At 28.9% G+C, this 20,942-nt stretch overlaps 1 protein-coding gene across 5 annotated transcripts in view; it reads left to right on the forward strand.

Annotated features, from left to right (window-relative positions):
* Positions 1-18,570: 18,570 nt before the first annotated feature.
* LOC129981708 (sodium/hydrogen exchanger 6-like) overlaps positions 18,571-20,942 on the forward strand; it is a 43,606-nt gene continuing 41,234 nt past the window's right edge. For all 5 annotated transcript variants that reach the window (XM_056092659.1, XM_056092660.1, XM_056092656.1 and 2 more), the window contains exon 1: positions 18,571-19,031. In XM_056092659.1, coding sequence (XP_055948634.1) covers positions 18,785-19,031 — 247 coding nt within the window. In that variant the 5' untranslated portion in view covers positions 18,571-18,784. The remainder of the gene's footprint in view (positions 19,032-20,942) is intronic.

Below are 20,942 nucleotides of genomic sequence, written 5' to 3' on the forward strand. Positions count from 1 at the left end.
TTTAATGGAAAATACAATAAAAAAAAGTCATAAGAATAGTAGGCCTAATGGCATTTGAAGCTGATTTGTCATTTCGGATATATTTAATCAAACTTTTCTACAATATCATGCAAATCTAAATTTCTTTACCAGCTACCATGAACAACAAACATCATGAGACTTTGAAATATACTGTGACGCATGGCAGCACAAATATAGTCGTTAGAAATTCGAAATAAACTGAAATTTCTTTTGCATGCACTTGTTGACACTTGTAGGGAGCATCCGATTTTTTTTTCTTTTAATTATTCATTTCGTAAAATACGTTAGCAACTTGAGAAATGTACTGTTGCAGTTGTAATCTTGATTTCGATTTCGATGCATCTTGCTTCTTTCCAAAAACACAACGCATATCCTCCTGTTTGATTTTTACTTTCTCTTACACGAGGTATAGAGTTAAGTATTGCAATCATTACAAAATTGGAACTCGAGATTTTTTATGAATTTCCATGTTTAAGACCCTCCTGATTTCGAAAAACACATTTTTAGAAAATGTTCGTGTATCTATCAGTCCATCTGTCTGCAAATACGATAACTCAGTAGCACTTTGAGTTAGTCGGCTGAAATTTGGTATATGGAATTACAACCAAATTTGTAGATTTCTGTTCAGTTTTTTGCGAAATTTATTCACAGAAAGTCTATTCATCTTCTGTTCGAATGTAAGTGAATCCGATAAAATTACAAAACGCAAAGAGTTAGATAAACAAAATTTGGTAACACAGGTTTTACAAATTTTTGCAAAATTTTTTACACAGGTTTTCTAAAATATAGATACTTAGCAAATTTTGAACCAAATTTTCTCGAACGGTTGACCGTCTGTCGATCTGTACTTTCACAAGCATATAAACGCAATAGCTCATAAGCGCAATGACTTACATCAATGAAATTTGGTATTTCATCTTGAGACTGCAGCTGTAATCACGTGTTAAATTTGGTGTTAACGGTCGGCAAAAAAGCCGTCCAAACACATTTTCTAGCAATATATTCAGTGAAAATGATAGATGCAAGCAAAAGATCTAAATTTCGTAAGTATTGTTCGCTAATGTCTTGCAATGTATTCGCGGCCTTAATCCAAGTTCCACAATTTTATACCAAGAAAGCGGGTTAGGATCTTTATTGAAGAGTATGCGAGAAAGTTTTGGGGAAACCATTCCCGCTGGTTTGAATCTTGTGATTTGTTACAGTAGAGTAGATCAAAAGAGGCCTACTGAAACTGTTTTCAAAAATGTTTATTACTGTGGTGTCAAAGCTTTTATTCCTAATAGTGCGTAGAACTCAGTTATCCATGTCTGTATCGTAAATCTTATAATGTTTCTGATGAAATAAATAAAAAAGTTTCCAATATTTTCTCAAAAAAAAAAAATCCCTAATCACATTTTTAAAAAAAATTCTCAATACGAACGGTCTCGGCTTCTTATTGGTGCTATTCCAAATTTTGAATATAATTTAGTTAGGGTGACCGACTCCTTTCAGAATTTTTTTTTTTTTCTTTTTATTGAATTTTTTTAAAAAAATATTCTTAAAATTTATTTTTAGATGCACTGTCAATTATAAACAAAATGTAGAGAAATGTTTTTATAAATATATTTTTTTAGAAGCGGAAGAATGAATGGTAAATTTTATTGAAATTTGACCAAAACGATTAATTTCCCCAAATTGTAATGCTGCAATGGTAGTTTTCTTTGTACGCAAGTTATAGACAACGATGATCTGTAAAACCCAAAATCTAAGAAAACGTTTTAAATTCAAGGGAGTAAATGTATTTAAATATGCATTTTCCCATTAATTTACAGTTGATTTTTGATATAAACGCAATATATATATATATATATATATATATATATATATATATATATATATATATATATATATATATATATATATATATATATATATATATATAGATGAAAAAAATATTTCAGCAACTGCAAACTTTTTGCCTCATTTCATAACCCACATAATCTAAAAATTTTTACTACAACTTTCATACAATTATTTCTATTAGGTTTTGAGTTAACGGTGAGGTCTTTTTATGAAAAACAAAATCTAGCAAAAATTGAAATTAAAGATTTTCTTCAATTGAAAAACATGCTTCCTAACGTCACAGGAGTTTAAAATTTCTTCAACGATAATTTTTACTTTACTTCTTCTTATTTTACAAACGTTTTTTATTTGGTCGGCCTTTTTTCTTTGTTAAGTATTTGCTTTTGACGGATAATGTCTTTTGGAATGATTAATTAGCTCATTTTCAATTAGCTGCAATCCATTTAGCATGTAATTTGCAATTCTCAACTTTAAACTGTTTAAAACTGCTAATACAACTTCATAACCCTAATTAAAAAGCACAGGTATAAATAATCCTATCTGCATTGATTACAATTACATAATATGCTTTTTCAGTTTTCCTAATATATCATTAAAATAATCATTTGCATTTTGCGTTTTTTCTATGTGGACTAACTTTTTGAAAACAAACCTTATCATGTTTATAATATGTTGTGGGAGTTCTGTCATCTTATCCTTAAATGAATTTACTAAAAGACTTTGCTCCTTTGTACTAGCACAAATTATCAACATCTTTGGGCATTGAAATATAACAATGAAAGAAAATAGCACTTTTCATGTCTTAAAAGTTCCCTTTGTTGTTATAAATTATAATTCCACAGTAATTTTTCAATTTACCAATGTTATTAAAGCTATCTAAGGAAAATCGTCGTTTCCTTTTTGCTTTCTAAAACAAAAAAGAAAAAACAATTTGCCAAAGGAAATACATTTAACCTAATTTATTCCATCTTAGAAACTTTATATATATATATATATATATATATATATATATATATATATATATATATATATATATATATATATATATATATATATAACATTGCCATTCTAAAAATAAATGAATAAAAGGAGTCAATTTTTTTTTTCCACCTAATCTTTTTATAAATCTTTCTTAGTTTCTGAAGGAAAGCTCTAACTTTTTATTACATATGCCAGATGCATTTTTTTTTCCTTCACACAATTCATGCCACAAATGTTCTTTGTCGTGCTATATGCAAAAGCATAGACAAATAGAAAAATATTGCAATTATAAAACCAATTTCTGTTTCAGAATGATACTTCCGGTTTGATTTTACTTCAGGCAAAGTCTATTATAACCATTGAAATTTTTTTTAATACACTTAGGAAAAAAATAGTAAGCGTTTTTGAAAGATAAAATTGTGGCTAACAAAAAAAGTCAAAAAATATGTTATCTTTAAAGTAATTAGAAATCGATGCTTTCTACGTAGTCGGATACTTTAATAGCAGATACTGTAGTTTTTTCTATAAATAAAGAAATTCATTAATAAATTATAATTCCGGCATGACTTTTTGTTGTTTATTTCTTTCATATTAATGTCAATCCTAAATTCATAACTGAGACCACTTATCAACTTTTCAATTTTACAAAAAGATATCTCAACATTAGATTTATCAACAGATGGCGCCACAAACATGAGAACGAATTTGGCAATAAATCATGCTATTAAGAGATAGCGCTATTCGTGATTAGTCATCATTGAAAAGATAATCATCATAAACAAATGCGTTCATGACATTTTTATGGCTAGAGATCAGAAAGTCGATAATCATGCAGGAAATAAGTACAATGGTAGTTATAAAATAAAAAAATTTCAAGGATATTGACAAAATATGTTTACGAAAAATTTGGAAGCATACTTCATATTTATTTTATAAATGCATGTATTTTTGTGTTTTTTAATATATAATTTTATTGTTATTTCATTTTTTTAATATAATATAACTCATTTTTTCCCGTAGAGGAAATAAATATATAATTGCATTTCGATTTAAATTATACGTATTTGCTACATGAACTCTAATTGGAATACATAGCATTATAAATTTGAATACTTTATACTTAGTACAATATAATTTAAAAATGGACGATCTTTTATAATATGTGTTTTAAAAAATACTAGAATAAATTCAATTTCTTATGATTGATTTTTTAAAAAAATAATTTTAATAAATTTATTTACCAAATTACTAATTCAATTAGTTAATCAGTTGAATAAGTAAAAACTGAAAAAGGTACAAGAACAGTAAAGGAGTCTTGTACGTAGTAAAGTAAAGGAAACCAAGTACATATTAGAACACTTTTTTTTTCCTGAGCTATTGAAATAAAAATTTGATAAATAATTAGGATTTTGGTTTAAAAAAACAATAACATATCAGATTTCATTTATCAGCGTCATTTTGTTTTTCAGTAACTGCCTTTCCTTGCACACGAAAACACAGATACAGTCAATCCGTTGAAGGATTTGGTTCAAAATTTGATACATATCTATACTTTAAAAGTTAAATCTATGCACCAAATTTTATTTATTTTACTTACGTTTAGTAGTTGTGTTCATTTATACTTGGAGAAAAAGATATACAAACCTTTTGCAAATGAATATTTTTGTCAAAATTTGGTAGAAGTTTACAAATTTAAAGAATATACCAAATTCCATCTATCTAGCCCAAAAGCATTTTGATTTATAATGTTCACACACAGATAAATAATTCCAAAAACGTTTTATTCGTTCTCAGACAGGTCTGAAACCTAAGTATTATTCAAAATTTCAAGGTCGAATTTTTTTGTGACAAATATAGTATTTTTTCTTCCTATAGAAGACAATAAAAATTGTTTGTTAATCGAACGATTCAGCTAAAACGGGGGAGGGGGAAAGGTAGAGCAATCTCACTGATGAGGGACCTTCTTGATAAGTGTCAAAAATGTCGTGTTCTAAAATTGAAAGAAACTACGAAACTTTGATCCTTCTCATTTTTATATCATATATATGTGTGTGTGTGTGTGTGTGTGTGTGTAATGATATTTTAAACTCTAATTTCAATTTAATTGATTTCTAAGGTTTCATCTTAATTTAGCCCATAGTAACTTCATTCTAAAATATTCTCTTATTTCGTGATTCAATTCCACTTTCTCCATTTAATTCAAGAGAAGCTTTGTAAAATTGCTGAATCGGCTAAAAGCCTAACTTTCCCACACTCCGCGTGAAGGGCTAGAAAAATGTTCAATAAGCACATTCTTTTTTTTAAAGATCCCTGTGTTTTCCCTTGCCACGTCGATGATTGTAGTAAAAATCCCTATCGAAATCTTAATATATTAGCACTGTAAAGAAATATTTTCCCTATCAAAATCTCAGGTTATATAAAATCAGGGATAAAATGCTCAAGTGCTTTTCCCTCACTTCTTTTCTATGTTCTGTGTGTGTGTTGCTCGTCGCTCCTGCTTGTATATATTGCGTGCTTCTCCAATATATATATATACAATAAGCTACTTTTTGAGTTTAGCTTCGCAACATATTGAACAGAATTGGAAAGGGGGGGCAGAGCACTTTACATGTTTTCCTTTGACCGATTCTGTCCACAGTTTGATCGAGAATATGTTATTTTTGTGTAAAGACCACGGGCAAAATTTCATTCGCCGAGCTTCTTGTGTTTCAATTTTCTTGTATACGAAGAGAAAATCCTCTAATCGTCAAAAATTTCGACCTTGAGATTCTGACGAAATCTCCATGTTTCAGAATTCGTAAAATCATCTCTATTACATACCAATCTGATTGAGAATGCAATAACTCAAAAGTTATTAAATTAGAAGCAATGAAATTTGATATGTAGCTTTAACATCAATTTGTAGATTTCTAACAAAATTTGAAATGTATCTGTCAAAGAGAAGTTTCTCTGCCTCTCCCTATACATGTGATGTGATAACACAAAAACGCAAGCAGCTATGTAGATAAAATTTGGATTTATTATCATAATGACAAATCTGTATTAAATTTTGGGTCGAATCGAGGGCAAATGGGCCCCCAAAGGGAGACCACGCGATAACTCTTTGGAAATCAACAAGTAGACAAATAGCTATGTGGATGAAATTTGAATTTATTATCATAGTTGCAGATCTGTATAAAATGTTGGGCCTAATCGAGGGAAAATTGGCCTTCAGAAGGAGAACATTTGTTGGGTTCCATAGTCGCTTGCATGTGAATGCGATAATTCAAAAATGCAGTGACCTAGATAAATAAAATTTTGTGTGCGATCTTATGGCCAAAACTGTAGATGTGCGTCAAATATTTTCTCCAATCGGTAGAAAAAAAATCATACAAAATGCATACTCAATTTCCTTCATTGTATTAAGAAGTACAAAACGCACCATACCTCGTGACTACACACAAAAGTCGGGAAGAAGCACTTCTGCTTATGGAACGCCATTGGCCTTCGAACGTTTGCCACTTCTTTTGTAATACAGTCGGGAGATCCAGAAGAGATAAGAACAGAAAAGAAGGTGCTCGATTATCTAAGTATACGCTAAGTACAAGATATCTTTAAGTCAGTCTTAAGTAGAGGGCAGAATTTACCCGATGGTTTGGATTCAAGCTTTTCTAAGATGTGGAGATTCATTAAAATCGCAATATAGATTTAGACGATCATTTTTTTTTTGAATACTTGATATGTAAAAGAAATAAAAAAATGGAAAAGAAAAAAAAAAAATGGAAAAGAAAGAAAAAGAAATGGAAAAGAAAAAAAAATGGAAAAGAAGAAAAAAATACATTTTGTATTGAATATTAATTTGTCAAAATGAAAGAAAATAAATAAGCGAAAAATGTGTAATTAAATTATTGTAGATTGCTAAGTTTGTAAGACTAAAAATAAACAATTAATCGTAAAGGAAAAATTAATAAATAAATAAAAGTTATTTCTGAAATCATGAAAATTAAAGGTTAAATGATTAATCTAATGAAACAGGTAGAATTTGATTGTTTATTTCCGTATGATATTGCAAGATAAAAAGTAATAGTGACTTTCCCTAAGTTATTAAAAAAGGATATTAATTTTCCCTTTCCACTTATTACGTTTTTCCCTTTTTTCATTGACTAAATAAACTTCCTGAAGGAGTCGACATGGTCATGTTTATTGGCTCAAATATATCAGAAAATTTGCAATATGCATGATAACAAAATCCTTCTAAACTCTCTGAAGAGCAGATTGTGAGGCCTAAGGCTATCAAATTTGGCAATTCATAAATCATAAAAGCTAACTAATTTTTTTTCAAAATTTTAATCAGATCTTTAATTAAAAATTAATCAACATATGATTGATTCACCTTGAAGTCAAATTACTTGTATTCAAATAAATAAATAAAAATAACAAATCGCTCCTAAAATTTAATCAACAATTAATTATAAACTTTAAAAAAATACAAAAAATAGAATTATACCGTAATTTTTCACAATATTATAAAAAAGGATTGAATATTGTTTAATCTATATTTCTTAGCCAAATGAAAAAAAAAAATTAATTAAAAGATGTGGAACAGCAAAAATCAAAACAACTAGATTGTTTATAAGAAATCAATGTAGTTGAAAGAGCATTATGTTAGAATTTATTATTCGTGATTTTTGATAACAAACTTGAAATTCTTTATAAATATTACAAAAGCTTAGAGTAGAATTTTTACTAGAACCGGATTATCAAATAGAAAACTCACTGCGGATCTTGAATTCTTTTGCCATTATTTTCAGGATAATAAAATTGTCTGCTTTCATTCAAATCAAATATTACTTGTATTTTTAATATGACATTAGTTTTAGAATTTATTTATTTATTCATTTCATACTTTTAAAATCGTTTGCAGATCATTGTGATCATTTCTTTTAGTTGACGATTGACTCGCAAGATAATAGTTATAGTAAATCTATCTTAGAATATTTAGACTGCGTTGACAAAGATTAGTAATATATTATTTTGCATAAAATTACTTTTGCAATTAAATTTTTTATAAACAAAATATTGAAACCAATTTTTTTTAGACGAGCTGCTATTATATATTTTATTTCTATTCAGCTCAATATTTAGTACACTTAATACAAGCTTACATAAAATGAAAATCAATAAAAATATCTGGCTTTGGAAGTTGGAGGGGGGGGGGGTCGAAACTTGCTTTGTCTATGGACTTCAACAAGTCTTTAATCTGGCCTTGGATTTTTCTATTGCTCGCTGAATTGTAAATGGAATTATTACAAGCATTGCTCGTCAAACAGCTCCACGAAACCTCAAACGACAAAAATAAGAATTTGAAGAGGCGCCAATAAACCGCTCAAAACGAATGCGGGGCAGGCACGTGTGAAGGTACTACATTTCCTCCCGCCGAAGCAATAAACACGTGGGCATGATTCATACTCGACTGAAAACAAGCTCGCCCGAAACATAAACACATTTTGAAAGAAATAGTATATTATTATGGGAAGACGAAATTCATTTTGTACTTACTCAAATTACTACAAATAAAGAATATAAAGCATTCATATTCAAACATTCTGAAAAAAAAAAAAAAATACTTACTGATCTTCTAATCAGCTGCGATGGAATGCAGAATAATAGATGTTATGACTTACCCTTAACACACGGGATTGAGAATTGGCGGGAAAAGTTAAACCAATTTTTAATCTGGTAGATACTACCAATAAACAATTTTTTTTCTGGTAGATTTTATACAGTAGACTCAACGTACAAGGCAGGTCATGTTATGAGATATTCTTTCAATTATGTATTAAATATTCTGATAAATTTAATCGCGTTCTTCAAGTAGAATAATCCAAATTATCACCAGCAGCACTGCATTAATGAATTCACATCAAATACAAGCATCATCATCAATACATTATTTATTTGGATTAGATTTAGGCATATTCATTTTAGCATTAAAAAAAATCTTTATATCGTTGCGTGTATCCAAAAGTTTGCCTTTTACTCTGAAATTCTTACAGAATGGTAATTATTTGCCTTTAATTAGGATCATATTTACTTAAATAAAAAAGTAGTTTGCACTAGTTACAAATACATGTATATACAAAAAAAGAAATAAATACATTACAATTAACTTATTTAACATGAAAAAAAAATATTATTCCTTACGTTAACTATTTTCAACTAAAAAAAAATACTTTTCATTTTGAGGGCAGTATTATGTCTATAACTTATTTCTGCATCTTATATATATATATATATATATATATATATATATATATATATATATAATTATTTGCAGACAGTTAGCTGTGGGTCACTGCAATCCTTGATTCCAAATGCTCATACTTCCGATCATCACTTTTGCTAGGAAAAAAAGTGACATTACAATCACAGTTACAGTTATCAAATAAATCTGTCAATATCATATATAAAAAATTTCAACGTCTCAGTTTTAGCATAGACATGAGTTAAATAGGACATAAAATTTTTATCCTGAGCTCTACTTATCCTCGCTAGACCATTACTCTACTCCGATGCTTTCTTCGTTCCACTTCATTTTATTTTTGAAGTTTATTGTTTTATGTAACAGAATAAAAAAATATATTTAATACTATCGCACCTTGCGTAAGTATAGATAAATTAAACAATGAAAAATATTTTTGTGAAATATGCTCACCTATCACCGGCCTGATTTCAAAATCTCAAAAGTCCAAATTTTTACGAAAACGCTATTTACTAGAATTCTAATGGAATAAAAATCGCAAAAATATTATTTAAAATTTTTGAAAGCCAGCAAATCGAATTTGTGCTTTTAGAGGACATTTTAAAACCTCTTAAATAGTATACCTCTTGTGGGTTATTAGTGATTCTTGAAAAATTTCTATCTTTCGACTTATATGCGTTTGAAATCCAGCCGACAATAAATATTTTTTAAGCTATTAAATTTAGAGGAAAGGTTGTGCGGAAATAAAACTGACATCAATGAAAAACTTCTTTTAACAATTTCCTTTTTTTAACATAACATTTTCCAAAAGTTTTGATGAAAAACGTTAAATATGGATTAATTTTTAATTAAAAATCTGATAAAAGTTTTGAAAAACATTCTTAGCGAGTTTTTACTAACCAAGAAGAAACTACGAACCAAATTTGCTATGTCAAGATACAACGATCTAGCAGCTTAAGGAGTGTTTTGAAATTTTTTTTCATCATGCATGCCGCATCAGGTTTGTTATATGTAGTTTTCAGATTATATACCAACGTATGAACATTATAATGTAAAAATAAATGAAAAAGGATGTAATCTGAATGCGTTTAATTCATTATGTTGGAGGTTACTGTTCTTTACTTTATTTCTTCAATTATCTAATAGAATTTATGATTTGGTGTGTGGGTTCATTTAAAAATGAAACTTTTTCTAAGTACATGTTCAACAATTAAATTACAGAAAATCAGCGATTTTTGCATTATAGTTAATAAAGTATTCAATCGTGTGAATTTCATTCATTTTTGTAGGCAAAAGAAGAAAAATTATAATTTATGAAGAATAAGGAAATGAAGATAGATGAACCAGACATTTATGTTTTTATTAGCACTATAGTGTCATGGGATTTGACTCCATTATGGAGGCTATTAAAATTGCATGACTTTAATATTTGCTTCAATTCGATGCTTCAAAATTTTTCATGAGTGGATCATGAAATCAAATGAAACAAAATGAATTTAATTGAAAATAAATACCACCAATATCTCGATGAGCTAGCTGGTCGCTGATAGCTAGTAATGTTAAAATATAAGATTTTTATATCTCTGCTCCTTTATCATTCTAATTTTGGGGTTATTTTGAGCAGGTTTTTTTTCTGAAAGAACTAATTTTTGATTATGACCTCAAAGATTATCACGTCACATTTTTGATTTGCTTTAAAAAAAATTCTTAATGGAAAAAAAAAATATATCTGCTGTTTTTTTTTAATGAAAACAGTTCATTTTCCAACAGGTATTAAATTTCATATAAGATGTAATATTTATTTGGCACAAACATTCCTTACTTACAGCTCAAATTTCGACGATTTTCGGTAGCGAGAACGTCTTAGTTTCTTAAACCGTTTAACTCCTGCTATCATTTGCAAGAGATTTAGCAAGTTTGCCTTGCATCCCGCTAAACGTCAGTAAACGTTTCATATATTTGGTAGCCGGCAGTAGATGTACAGATATATCTAACAACAATTTTGCACGCTTATATTTTACTTAACTTTTAAATCGTTTTATGTTTGGCTATGTAGATATGTATAGTTTTACTCGTAGTTAAAGGACTAAACATAAATGCAATTATATATTTCTCAATATTCTCTTTTTGACATTAGTTATGGATGGCTGCGTTTTTCTTTCTTTCTTTCTGCCCCCCCCCCCTCGTAAATAATAAAACTTGCCCAAAATCGGTTTTAATGTCAAGCGTCTCAAGATATGTTCAGTTTTATATAGAAAGGTAATAGCTGATTCACCAATAGTTTTGGCTTGAATAATTTTTAGGAATATAATTTTAATTCATAATGATTCGATTAGAATTCAAAATGCGGCATAAAAGTCAGAAATTATGATTTTTTTTTTTTTGTAATGAATTTAATCTTTTTCTTTCCAATTTCCTTAACTGTAAGAATAACCAAAAATAGAACTGCTGGAATTGAAGTAATCGTTGTAATTTCTATTTATTGTAAATAATTGATGTAAAAAAATCGCTATATATTAAACTATGGCAATTACATTTTTTATCGTTATACGTTCTGTTATAAAATCTGAAAAAAAAAGGGAATTTCGTATAAAAAATTATTTTTGAAGACTTATCACAATAAAAGAATTAACATTTATGATAATTGTTCGTTTTCACCTTAATTCCACTTTCTTGTTTCTCGTCAAAAGTATGCTGTTGGTTCCAGCATTAAAAGGATAAGGAGCATTTCTCCTTCAAAAGCATGTTAATTCCATTAAAATGTGATAATAAATCAACAGGACTGGTCTTCCCAACACTTTCTTGCATTCTCTGTAATTAGGGATTACAATACCGGGATACCGAATACCGGTATTTTGAGCCATTTGTACAATTTTGTAATACCGGTATTCACAAGCTTAAATACCGTTTTTTCGGTATTTACTAGAAATTTTTTAAATTGTCTCCACTATATGTTCAGAGATCAGCAACATAGTTTTTGTTTTAATGTCTCCCTAATGGGGGGGGGGGGGTTGCGCGGTGGCCTGGTGGTAAGATCTCGGCTTCGGAACCAGAGGGTTTCAGGTTTGTGACCCGATTCCACCGAAGAACCGTCGTGTAAGGAGCTCTGTTGCACGTTAAATCCGTCATGACCAAACGTCCTCCCTATGGCGTGGCGTGGACAGGGGGTGGCAGCTCAGATATCGTCCTCGTCATCTGACCGCGGTTCAAAATTACGAGGTCCGTCCCAAAATAGCCCTAGTGTTGCTTTAAACGGGACGTTAATATAACTAAACCAAACCAAACGTCTCCCTAATGGGTGAAATTAATTAGACTGTGAATACAAAGTACAATCAAGAGAAGCGATAAAATATGTGAATCATCCAAGGAGGTGGGTCAAAACTATCCTATTACAGCTCCGAGCGATACTGCATATGCGCAGGATTCGTGTCTGTGAAAACAAGGTTGTAGTTGTAAAAAAAGTGCGTAATATTTCGAAATTTTTTAAATTGGTGATTTTGTTATTCACATTGTATTTGCAAATAATACTTCAGATTGATTTTGATTGGTGCAAATCAACAATTATGCTATGCTCATGGAATTCAATTAGGACTAATAGATGTTTTTACCAAAAAAATAAAATAAAATAAAGAACAGAAGAATCCAAATACTGTGGATATAGAAAACTTCGGATTCCGACTTTGAAGAGAGTGAGAGTGATACTGACAATGAAGATAATGTAATTGTTGAAGACGATATTGCTAATGAGGATGAAATATTAACCCATCAAGAATTGCTTCCTATAATTTATAAAGTTCGAAAAATTGTTAAGATATTTAAACGTTCTTCTACCAAAAATGCCATATTACAAAAATATATTCTAACTGAAAATAAAACAGAATATATGTTAATATTAGATTCTAAAACACGTTGGAACAGTTTACTCCAAATAATGGAACGATTTTTGAAACTGAGAAATCCAATTCAAAAAGCAATAATCGATTTAAACCTGCAAATTAATTTTTCAGATAGTTTAGACTTAATATCCGGAACTGTATCAGTTCTACTTCCAATAAAACTGGCTGTTGCGGCATTCTGTAGGAGATATTCTAATTTAATAACAGCTAATGCAACAATAAATTTAATGTTGCAGTCACTGGAAGAAAAACACACATCACTATCTGAAGAATTATATATTATTCTGAAAAATTGCACAAAATGCATACCGAGGAATTGTCTCTTGAACAAAAATTAGAATTACCGATAAATAAAAAAATGTCAAATTACAATACAGAAATACACAATACAACCAAATTACAATACAGAAATCATCTATATCCCAAAACATCGGACGAAAATAGATTTATTTGAAGATGAGGGATTTAGAGGTAAATACTTGGAAAAAGTATATCACGCATCGCTAACAGTACCACCAATTAGCATAAATGCCGAAAGAGCGTTTTCGGCAGCTGGTCATTTTTGCACAAAATTACGTTACAGGCTTAATGACAGTACAATTGATGCATTATGTTTTTTAAGATCACATTTCAAAAATTTGTAATTAGTACCACAGACTGAATAGTGATATTTACACTTTTTTGTGATTTAAATAAATAAGATGTTCCTTTACTTTTTTGTGATTCTTTATATACTGTTATAATTTATAAGTTACAAATTATTTTTTGTGATATTTACACTCTCTAATAAAACTGGCAAATAAAACAAAGGAACACCCGTGTTTTCTTTCTTTCTTTTTCTAAAATTTCTACTACCGGCATTAAAACCGGTATCATGATCTAAAATATACCGAATACCGGTATTTTGGTCCGATATTGTAATCCCTATCTGTAATATAGGTGTTATCTCAAAGAACGCTTTACATGGCATTAAAGTAAAATAGTTACAAAAATTTTAACCTTTGCCAGCATGAATTTAGCAATTTGACTGAATCTATCGTGCCATCCTTGACAAGTTGTTTTGGCTATTAATCCTTGACATGTGGTTAATAATAATAGAAAATAAAATTTATATTTTAGATACCTTTGTTCCAACCGATTGAAACAAAAATTTGACACATAACTACCTTTGATGTCACAAAATCAATATCAAATTTGATGCACTTAAGTCAATGCATTTTCGAGGTATCGCTTTTGCATGTTTCTAAAAGTACAGACCGAAAGACGTCAACTCTTTGTTGGATTTGACTCAAAATTTGATAAGAGTCTATACTTTGGATGCTAAATCTGTGTACCAAATTTTATCGATCTATCTCTGTTCGTTTTGTAGTTATCGTGTTTACTTATTTTTGAGCATGCAGACAGACAAACAGACATCCTCTGAATAGATTTTTCTCGAAATTTGATAAAAATCTACAAATTTAGTGTAAAGACCATATACCAAATTTCATCCATCTAGTTCAAAGGGTTTTTGTGTTATCTATGCAACAGACAGACGGACAGATAGACGTTTTCCAACAATGCGTTTTTCGAATTCAGGGAGGTTTAAAACATGGAAATTCGGGGAAAAATAAAACATGGAAAAATATTACTTTATATATTATACTAGCCACGTTTGGCCACCAACTAGTTCGCAGGAATTAATAGTTACTAAGAATTTTGCTTAAATATTTTGTGTAATTATATCTTATTGGCAGTTGTTTGGCAAAATGTTTTGTTATTTTGTCTTATTTTGTATGTATAAAATGTTTGTTAAAATGCTTTAAACTTAAAATTTTGAGAGACATAGAATTTATATTATTTTAGAGGCCTAAAATCGTTCTGCTCACGGTGCTGTGCATTCCGTTTTTTTTAAAAATGTATTTAATTATATCGCATAAAAGAGCAGCAGCATTTAAAAATGAGTACAGATTAAACATTTTTTTTTTTATTATTGTTTGATTCTGAAGTTAAATCTTAACAAAATTTTATTAAAAGCTTGCATTGTTTTGAAACATACAAAACATTGTTTAGTTACATTAACGTCTCGTTTTAAAGTAACACTAGTGCCTTCTTGGGATGTACTTCGTAATTTTGAACCTCGGTCAGATGACGGGGATGACACCTGAGCTTGCACCCCCCTCTCTACACCACATCAACGAGAGGATGTTTGGCCCGGACGGTTTAACGTGTACCTGAGGCGCTTACATGACGGTTCCTCGATGGAATCGGATCTTGAACCTGAAACCCTCCGGTTCCGAAGCCAAGATCATACCACAAGGTCACCGCGACCTCCCTACAAAACGTCGGAAAATGAGCTTAAACTTCAATAATGGAAAAAAGCCAAGGTGAAATATCAGTAGCAAAGAAGAAAACGATGCGAGTTTCACTTCAACAATGAAAAAGTATTGTTATAAAATAGACTTAAAACATTTTTTTTAATTATTTAAAAATAGAAGAAAAAATTTTGGAGCAAAAATATGGGTATCACTGAAAAAATATATATTTTTTTAATTTTAGTATGACATAAAAATTTTTCTCGTATGTAATATTTAAGGAAGTTATTGAGGGAAAACGTCAAAATTTTTTAAATATTAAAATTCTAATTAATATTTCAAAAAAAATTGCCCCAACATTTACATTTACCACCATCTAAAATACATATGAGCAGATCAAATGGTCAGGTCTTTAGAGTACCAACTTGAACACATTCACTTTTATTAATAGTAAAATCCATCTAAATATATAAAATTTGTTTACATCAATAATATTTTTCTAATAAATTCAAATAAACACGTTTATATCGATTAGTAATTTTGAAATGGTTAAATAAATCACAAAATATTTACATACATTTTATTACATTAATTTTAATATTAAATTTATTATTGTCTTTTGCATTAAATAAACCTATAAAATAACAAAAGTAAAAATACCTTATTTGCAATGAAACCATTAAAAGGAAGCTTGTCAACAGTCAAGAGTAGTGGAAGCTGATTTGCAAAAACTTACTTTGGAAAGACAACGATTAGAAAATCTGTAAGGGGTTATTCAAAGCACATGCGAGTTGTTTGTCCTAAATAAGTTTCATTTTTTGGTATTTTCGTTGGGCCGCCTCAAATTCATGTTTGAGGAATGGCGACCTTATTAGCTTACAATTCTCATAAATTCTTTTACAATATCTTCGCTATATTGGTGATTATTCGTAATATTCGAACAAAATGTTGGAAATATCAGACAATGTCTTGTGCTGATAGAGAAATCAAATTCTGCTAATTTATTTAGACAATCATGGCAGCAATCATAATTACTAAACTTACAAATTATATTTATTAATATACTTAATATCTCAGAGAACCTTATTTACAGATTTCACAAAAAAATTAAGGAAACAGTAAAAGAAAAGAAAATTCACTGCATCATTACCAAAGAATATTAAACAAAATAAACTGAATTTTTATTTCTTAATTTATAAAGGAAAGGAAAAACGTAATTATATAAACAATCAAAACGGTTTGAATTTCATTGGAAAAATGAAAAGCTTTATTGCAAATTATACATAAAGTATCTTTAAAAATTTGTTAAAATTAGGAAACAAAAGTGGTCGGCAGTCAAACTATTATTATTTAAATATATATTTTTTAATTTTTATAGTAACACAAGATTACTTTAGCAGGATAATATTTTCAGAAGTTACTCGGTTAAAAATAAACAAATCATAATTTTTAAATAAATAAATCTCGGTCGTAAAAAAAAGGAATAGTCGATGAAAACGATGCGCATATTCTCAGTATTTAAAGTATTCTTTTGTCGACTTCATCCGCTGGTCTTTCTTATACAATGTTAACACACGGATACACATTTGCTTTTATCGTAGAAAGGTAGAATTTTTAAATGTTAAAGTATTTTAAGATTAAAATTGTGTGACTTAATTATTTAAAAAATATATTAAAATGATTATAAAATCTCGCTGAAAAGTAGGCCTATACTAGTGTATTCGACGGCTGAAATATGAAGTCATCATATTTAAATCCAAAATTCGACAACACAATGTTCAGAAGCTGTTCCTTGAAATACATTCTAAAGAAGTTTTACGGTGATTGTTACGTCGATAATTTTTAATTGTATCGGTATATTTGTTGACTCATTAATCTTATTTTAGAAGACTCAGAAAATCAATTAATTATCTGTAAATTTATTAATTGATTTTCGCGAAATTTATTAATTTGCAGTCAAATTCTTGGTGATTGCTATCTCCACAAGCCATCGTATAGAAACGTCACAATCAACTCTCTCAAGGAAAACGTAGAAAATCGCGGAAACTCCAGACACCAACTCACACATCATCGGTGGATAAAATTCCCAGAAGACACTCATTTAATCAATTATAGGACTCCAGCAACGAATTTTCCTTATCAAGAGGGTGGGGTTGCAGACACTAAACTTTTAGTGACAGAAAATCATGTATCGTCTACCGCTCTAACTAAACAACATGAGGCACAGTAAACGTTTATTTCATTCAAACTGTACGATATTGGAACAGTTAATATCTGTATTGCTTTCATATACATTTTGATCCAAGATTCGATTGTTTATTGTTTTGCAGTGGTTCTTCGAAAAGTTAGGAAACCGGTTGTTACGAATTTCTAAGAAATTGTTTTTAAATTTAATATTAGATTAAGTGATGTTTAGCCGTTCTCATTTTGCTGAGAAAATGTTCATTTAAATTTCTATAAATTATACTAATGGTAATTATTTTCTTCCTCCATTTACACAACATTGGCAGCTGTTTACATTAAATTGATTCATTTGTTTGTTTAATATATTGCTTAAAAGTTTCCGTATTCTATCTGGATGCATTTTGCTATTTTATATCAACCTTAAAATTTTCATATCAATAGTAGAGTATATAATTCACATTATTGGATTTAAATTCCTGTAGCGTCGGTATCACACAGTGGAAGCAGATATCGTCGAAAGTATAGTAAGACTGGAACATGGAACTTTCTTATCCCAAAGCCGAGACTCTGGCATTGAAACAATTCGATCCTAGAAGTTATTTATATATTTTATCCTGTAAATTAAGTTTTTATAGTTATTTAATTAATTTAAAATCGATTTCTCCCATGACTAGAGAGATAACCTGCACTGTAATGTTTCTGTTATCTTTTTATGACAAGCATATATTCCTGTCGATTTATGCAATTTTTAGTTGCTCTATAACTTTACTGATTCAAGAAATAGAAACTTTATTGAATTTCCCAGAAAAATTAAAAATGCATGAAATAATTGAATTGCAATAAATAAAATCTCGGGGAACTCTTGTTGCATAGAGTCTAGAGTTTTGCTGCGTTTCTAGAGTTGCAACTCTATTTTCAAATGCTGAGATAAGAGGCTCTAAAATTTATTTAGACATGAATAATTTTAATTTCAGATAAAAAAATATCATAATCCAAAAGTGAGGAAATTTTATATTTACTTAAATATTAGCATTTACAGATCAAGACCAATGAGATTCGAAATCTCAATGACAGATCCGTAATTTGGAATATCGAATGGCAACAACTATTCGAACACTGTTTACTTGACAAATCTGTTTCGTAATTTTGTTAGCAGACATCCTCAGATTTATCGGGTCGCTATTGTATTCTCCTTCCATTCGAATCAAAAGTTTTAATTTACATGCCAATGCATATTTTTTGGGAACTGCATATATGATTCTTTTAATATTTCCCATGCTCACAGATTTATTACCGTGCATTGGTTGTAGGCGTTAACTGAAGATATGGGATCTCGACGAAAAATTATTTTGGGACCTCTGATTGTTTTTATTGTGACATTAGTGCAGTCGATAAATGCAAATGTTCCTTATGATATTATCCTTGATGAAAATGCAAAGAGAATACATCAGATTGACTGTTTAAATATCTTGGTGTATGTTATTTTACTCATTCTTACCGTGTGCACAATCTGGTTTTTCAAACGTCGGCGAGTGAGGTTTTTGCATGAAACTGGATTAGCAATCTTTTATGGTAAGAATTATTTATTTGTCAATCATATTTAAAATTACTTTATATGTTTCATTCGCCGTATAGCTGTAAAATGTATTGTTTCTCTCTAAAAATTTTTTTCTCTTAATGCAGTAAAATCTTTGGATAATTTGATGCAGAAGAATATAAATTATATTTTATTGTCAAAGTTTTATTTATAATTAAGTGCTCTGTTTAATATATATGCTTTTTGCATTAAGTAATTTCTAATAATGTGAAATTTTTAATTAAATATTTGAGAAAAATATAAGCAAATTATTAAGCGAATTTTATTTGAAATACTTTCTATGTTGTATCTTTGTAGTTGATGAAATAAATGATATAATACTTGAATAAATTGTATTATGCATTTTCGTTCTTTTTGCTGTTTTTTTACAATCAAAATTAAAGGTAGCTGTTAATAATTAAAGGTGACAGTTTTGCTGTTTCATTCTTATACATAAAATTAAAGCTGCTTTCAGTTAAAATGATTCAGTGCAAGTCTATAATGTGTTGCTTTTTCTAAAGATAAACTATCTAATATATTATAAGTATCATATTTGTTTATAAAAAGCATACTTAATTTTCCTTGCATTGCTTGAATGATAAGTAGTTCATTTCTGTATGTTTGCATATTATGGAAACTATTTTACTGACTTTGGATTTTTTTTCTGATATTTTTGTTTAAAAAAGTTTGCATGAATTTTTATTAAAAATATTTTTTTTGTGTGTTTTTGTTAAAATTTCCATTTTATTGGTAATGTAAAAGTTTTCATCAATAGTCATTTAACTTTAAAATTATGGTTTCTTATAATTTCACAAAAGTTTATATCACAAAGAATGTAAATATATGCTTTAAGATAATTAAGTGCATTTTAGATATGATCTTCTTCAATTAAAGTAAAACAATAGTATCAGTTTATATTTGTTGATAACAATTTGTTAATGTAGCACGTTTTATCTAGAGGATTCTAAACTAGTGACCTTCAGATATAAGTCACTATAATATGATCTAAAAATATATACACTTTCTATCAGCAGACTATTCATTTTGTCTTTTGATTAATTCAAATAAAGAGAGAAATGCACGTTTCTCTAAAGCTGTATTAATACAGATGTATTGTCTAATTTTGGACTTAACTATTTCTATATTTAATAATTAAAATTCTTTCTATGTTATGATATTTGTTTATCTATAGGATATATATAAATTGGCCTTTATGATATATAATAAAATACTTTTTTGTTGTGCTGATAAGTTATGTTTTCTTGTATCTATACATATTAGTGTTATGAAAATTTATTTTCAGTAAATGTGAATTGCTTTCTGCTGTTTAATTTTTTTGCATCCAAGTATTTTCATTTAGTGAAATGCTCTTTGAAATCTTATACAATTCATTATTGATCCAAAAATGTGATTTTAAACAGCTTTTTGTTGAAAAAAAAGTTACTACAATTTTATTTTAAGCATGTGGATATTTGAAGGAATCTAAAAGTAATAAATTTCTCTCTCTCGTTTATTAATTTGCTTTGCTTGAAAAATGCAAAATATGTCTGAAAATAACATCTTATGGTAGACTTTTTCTGTTCATCTCATCTGCAAATTTCAATGTTGAAAATTACATTGTTATAAAAGTGATAAAAGCAGAGGTATAGCAAATCTACTCTTGGCCATGAAACCAAGAAAAACCATGCTTTAGAAAGTAACTTGAAAAAAAAAAAAAATAATAGCTATGGTTTCAGTATAATAGTAATTAAGTCGATTCATGCTCATTTGAAATAATGGCATAACAAGTAAGGAGGTGTATAGATCTAGTGGGGGGCCAATTTTAAACCATCAGTACATACATGGGGTCTTTTTGATCCATTCTTTCTCTTCCTCTCCCTTAGAGGGAAGCTAGTAGAAGAAAAAGA

The sequence above is a fragment of the Argiope bruennichi genome, chromosome 8, assembly GCF_947563725.1.
Source record: "Argiope bruennichi chromosome 8, qqArgBrue1.1, whole genome shotgun sequence".
NCBI lineage: Eukaryota > Metazoa > Arthropoda > Arachnida > Araneae > Araneidae > Argiope > Argiope bruennichi.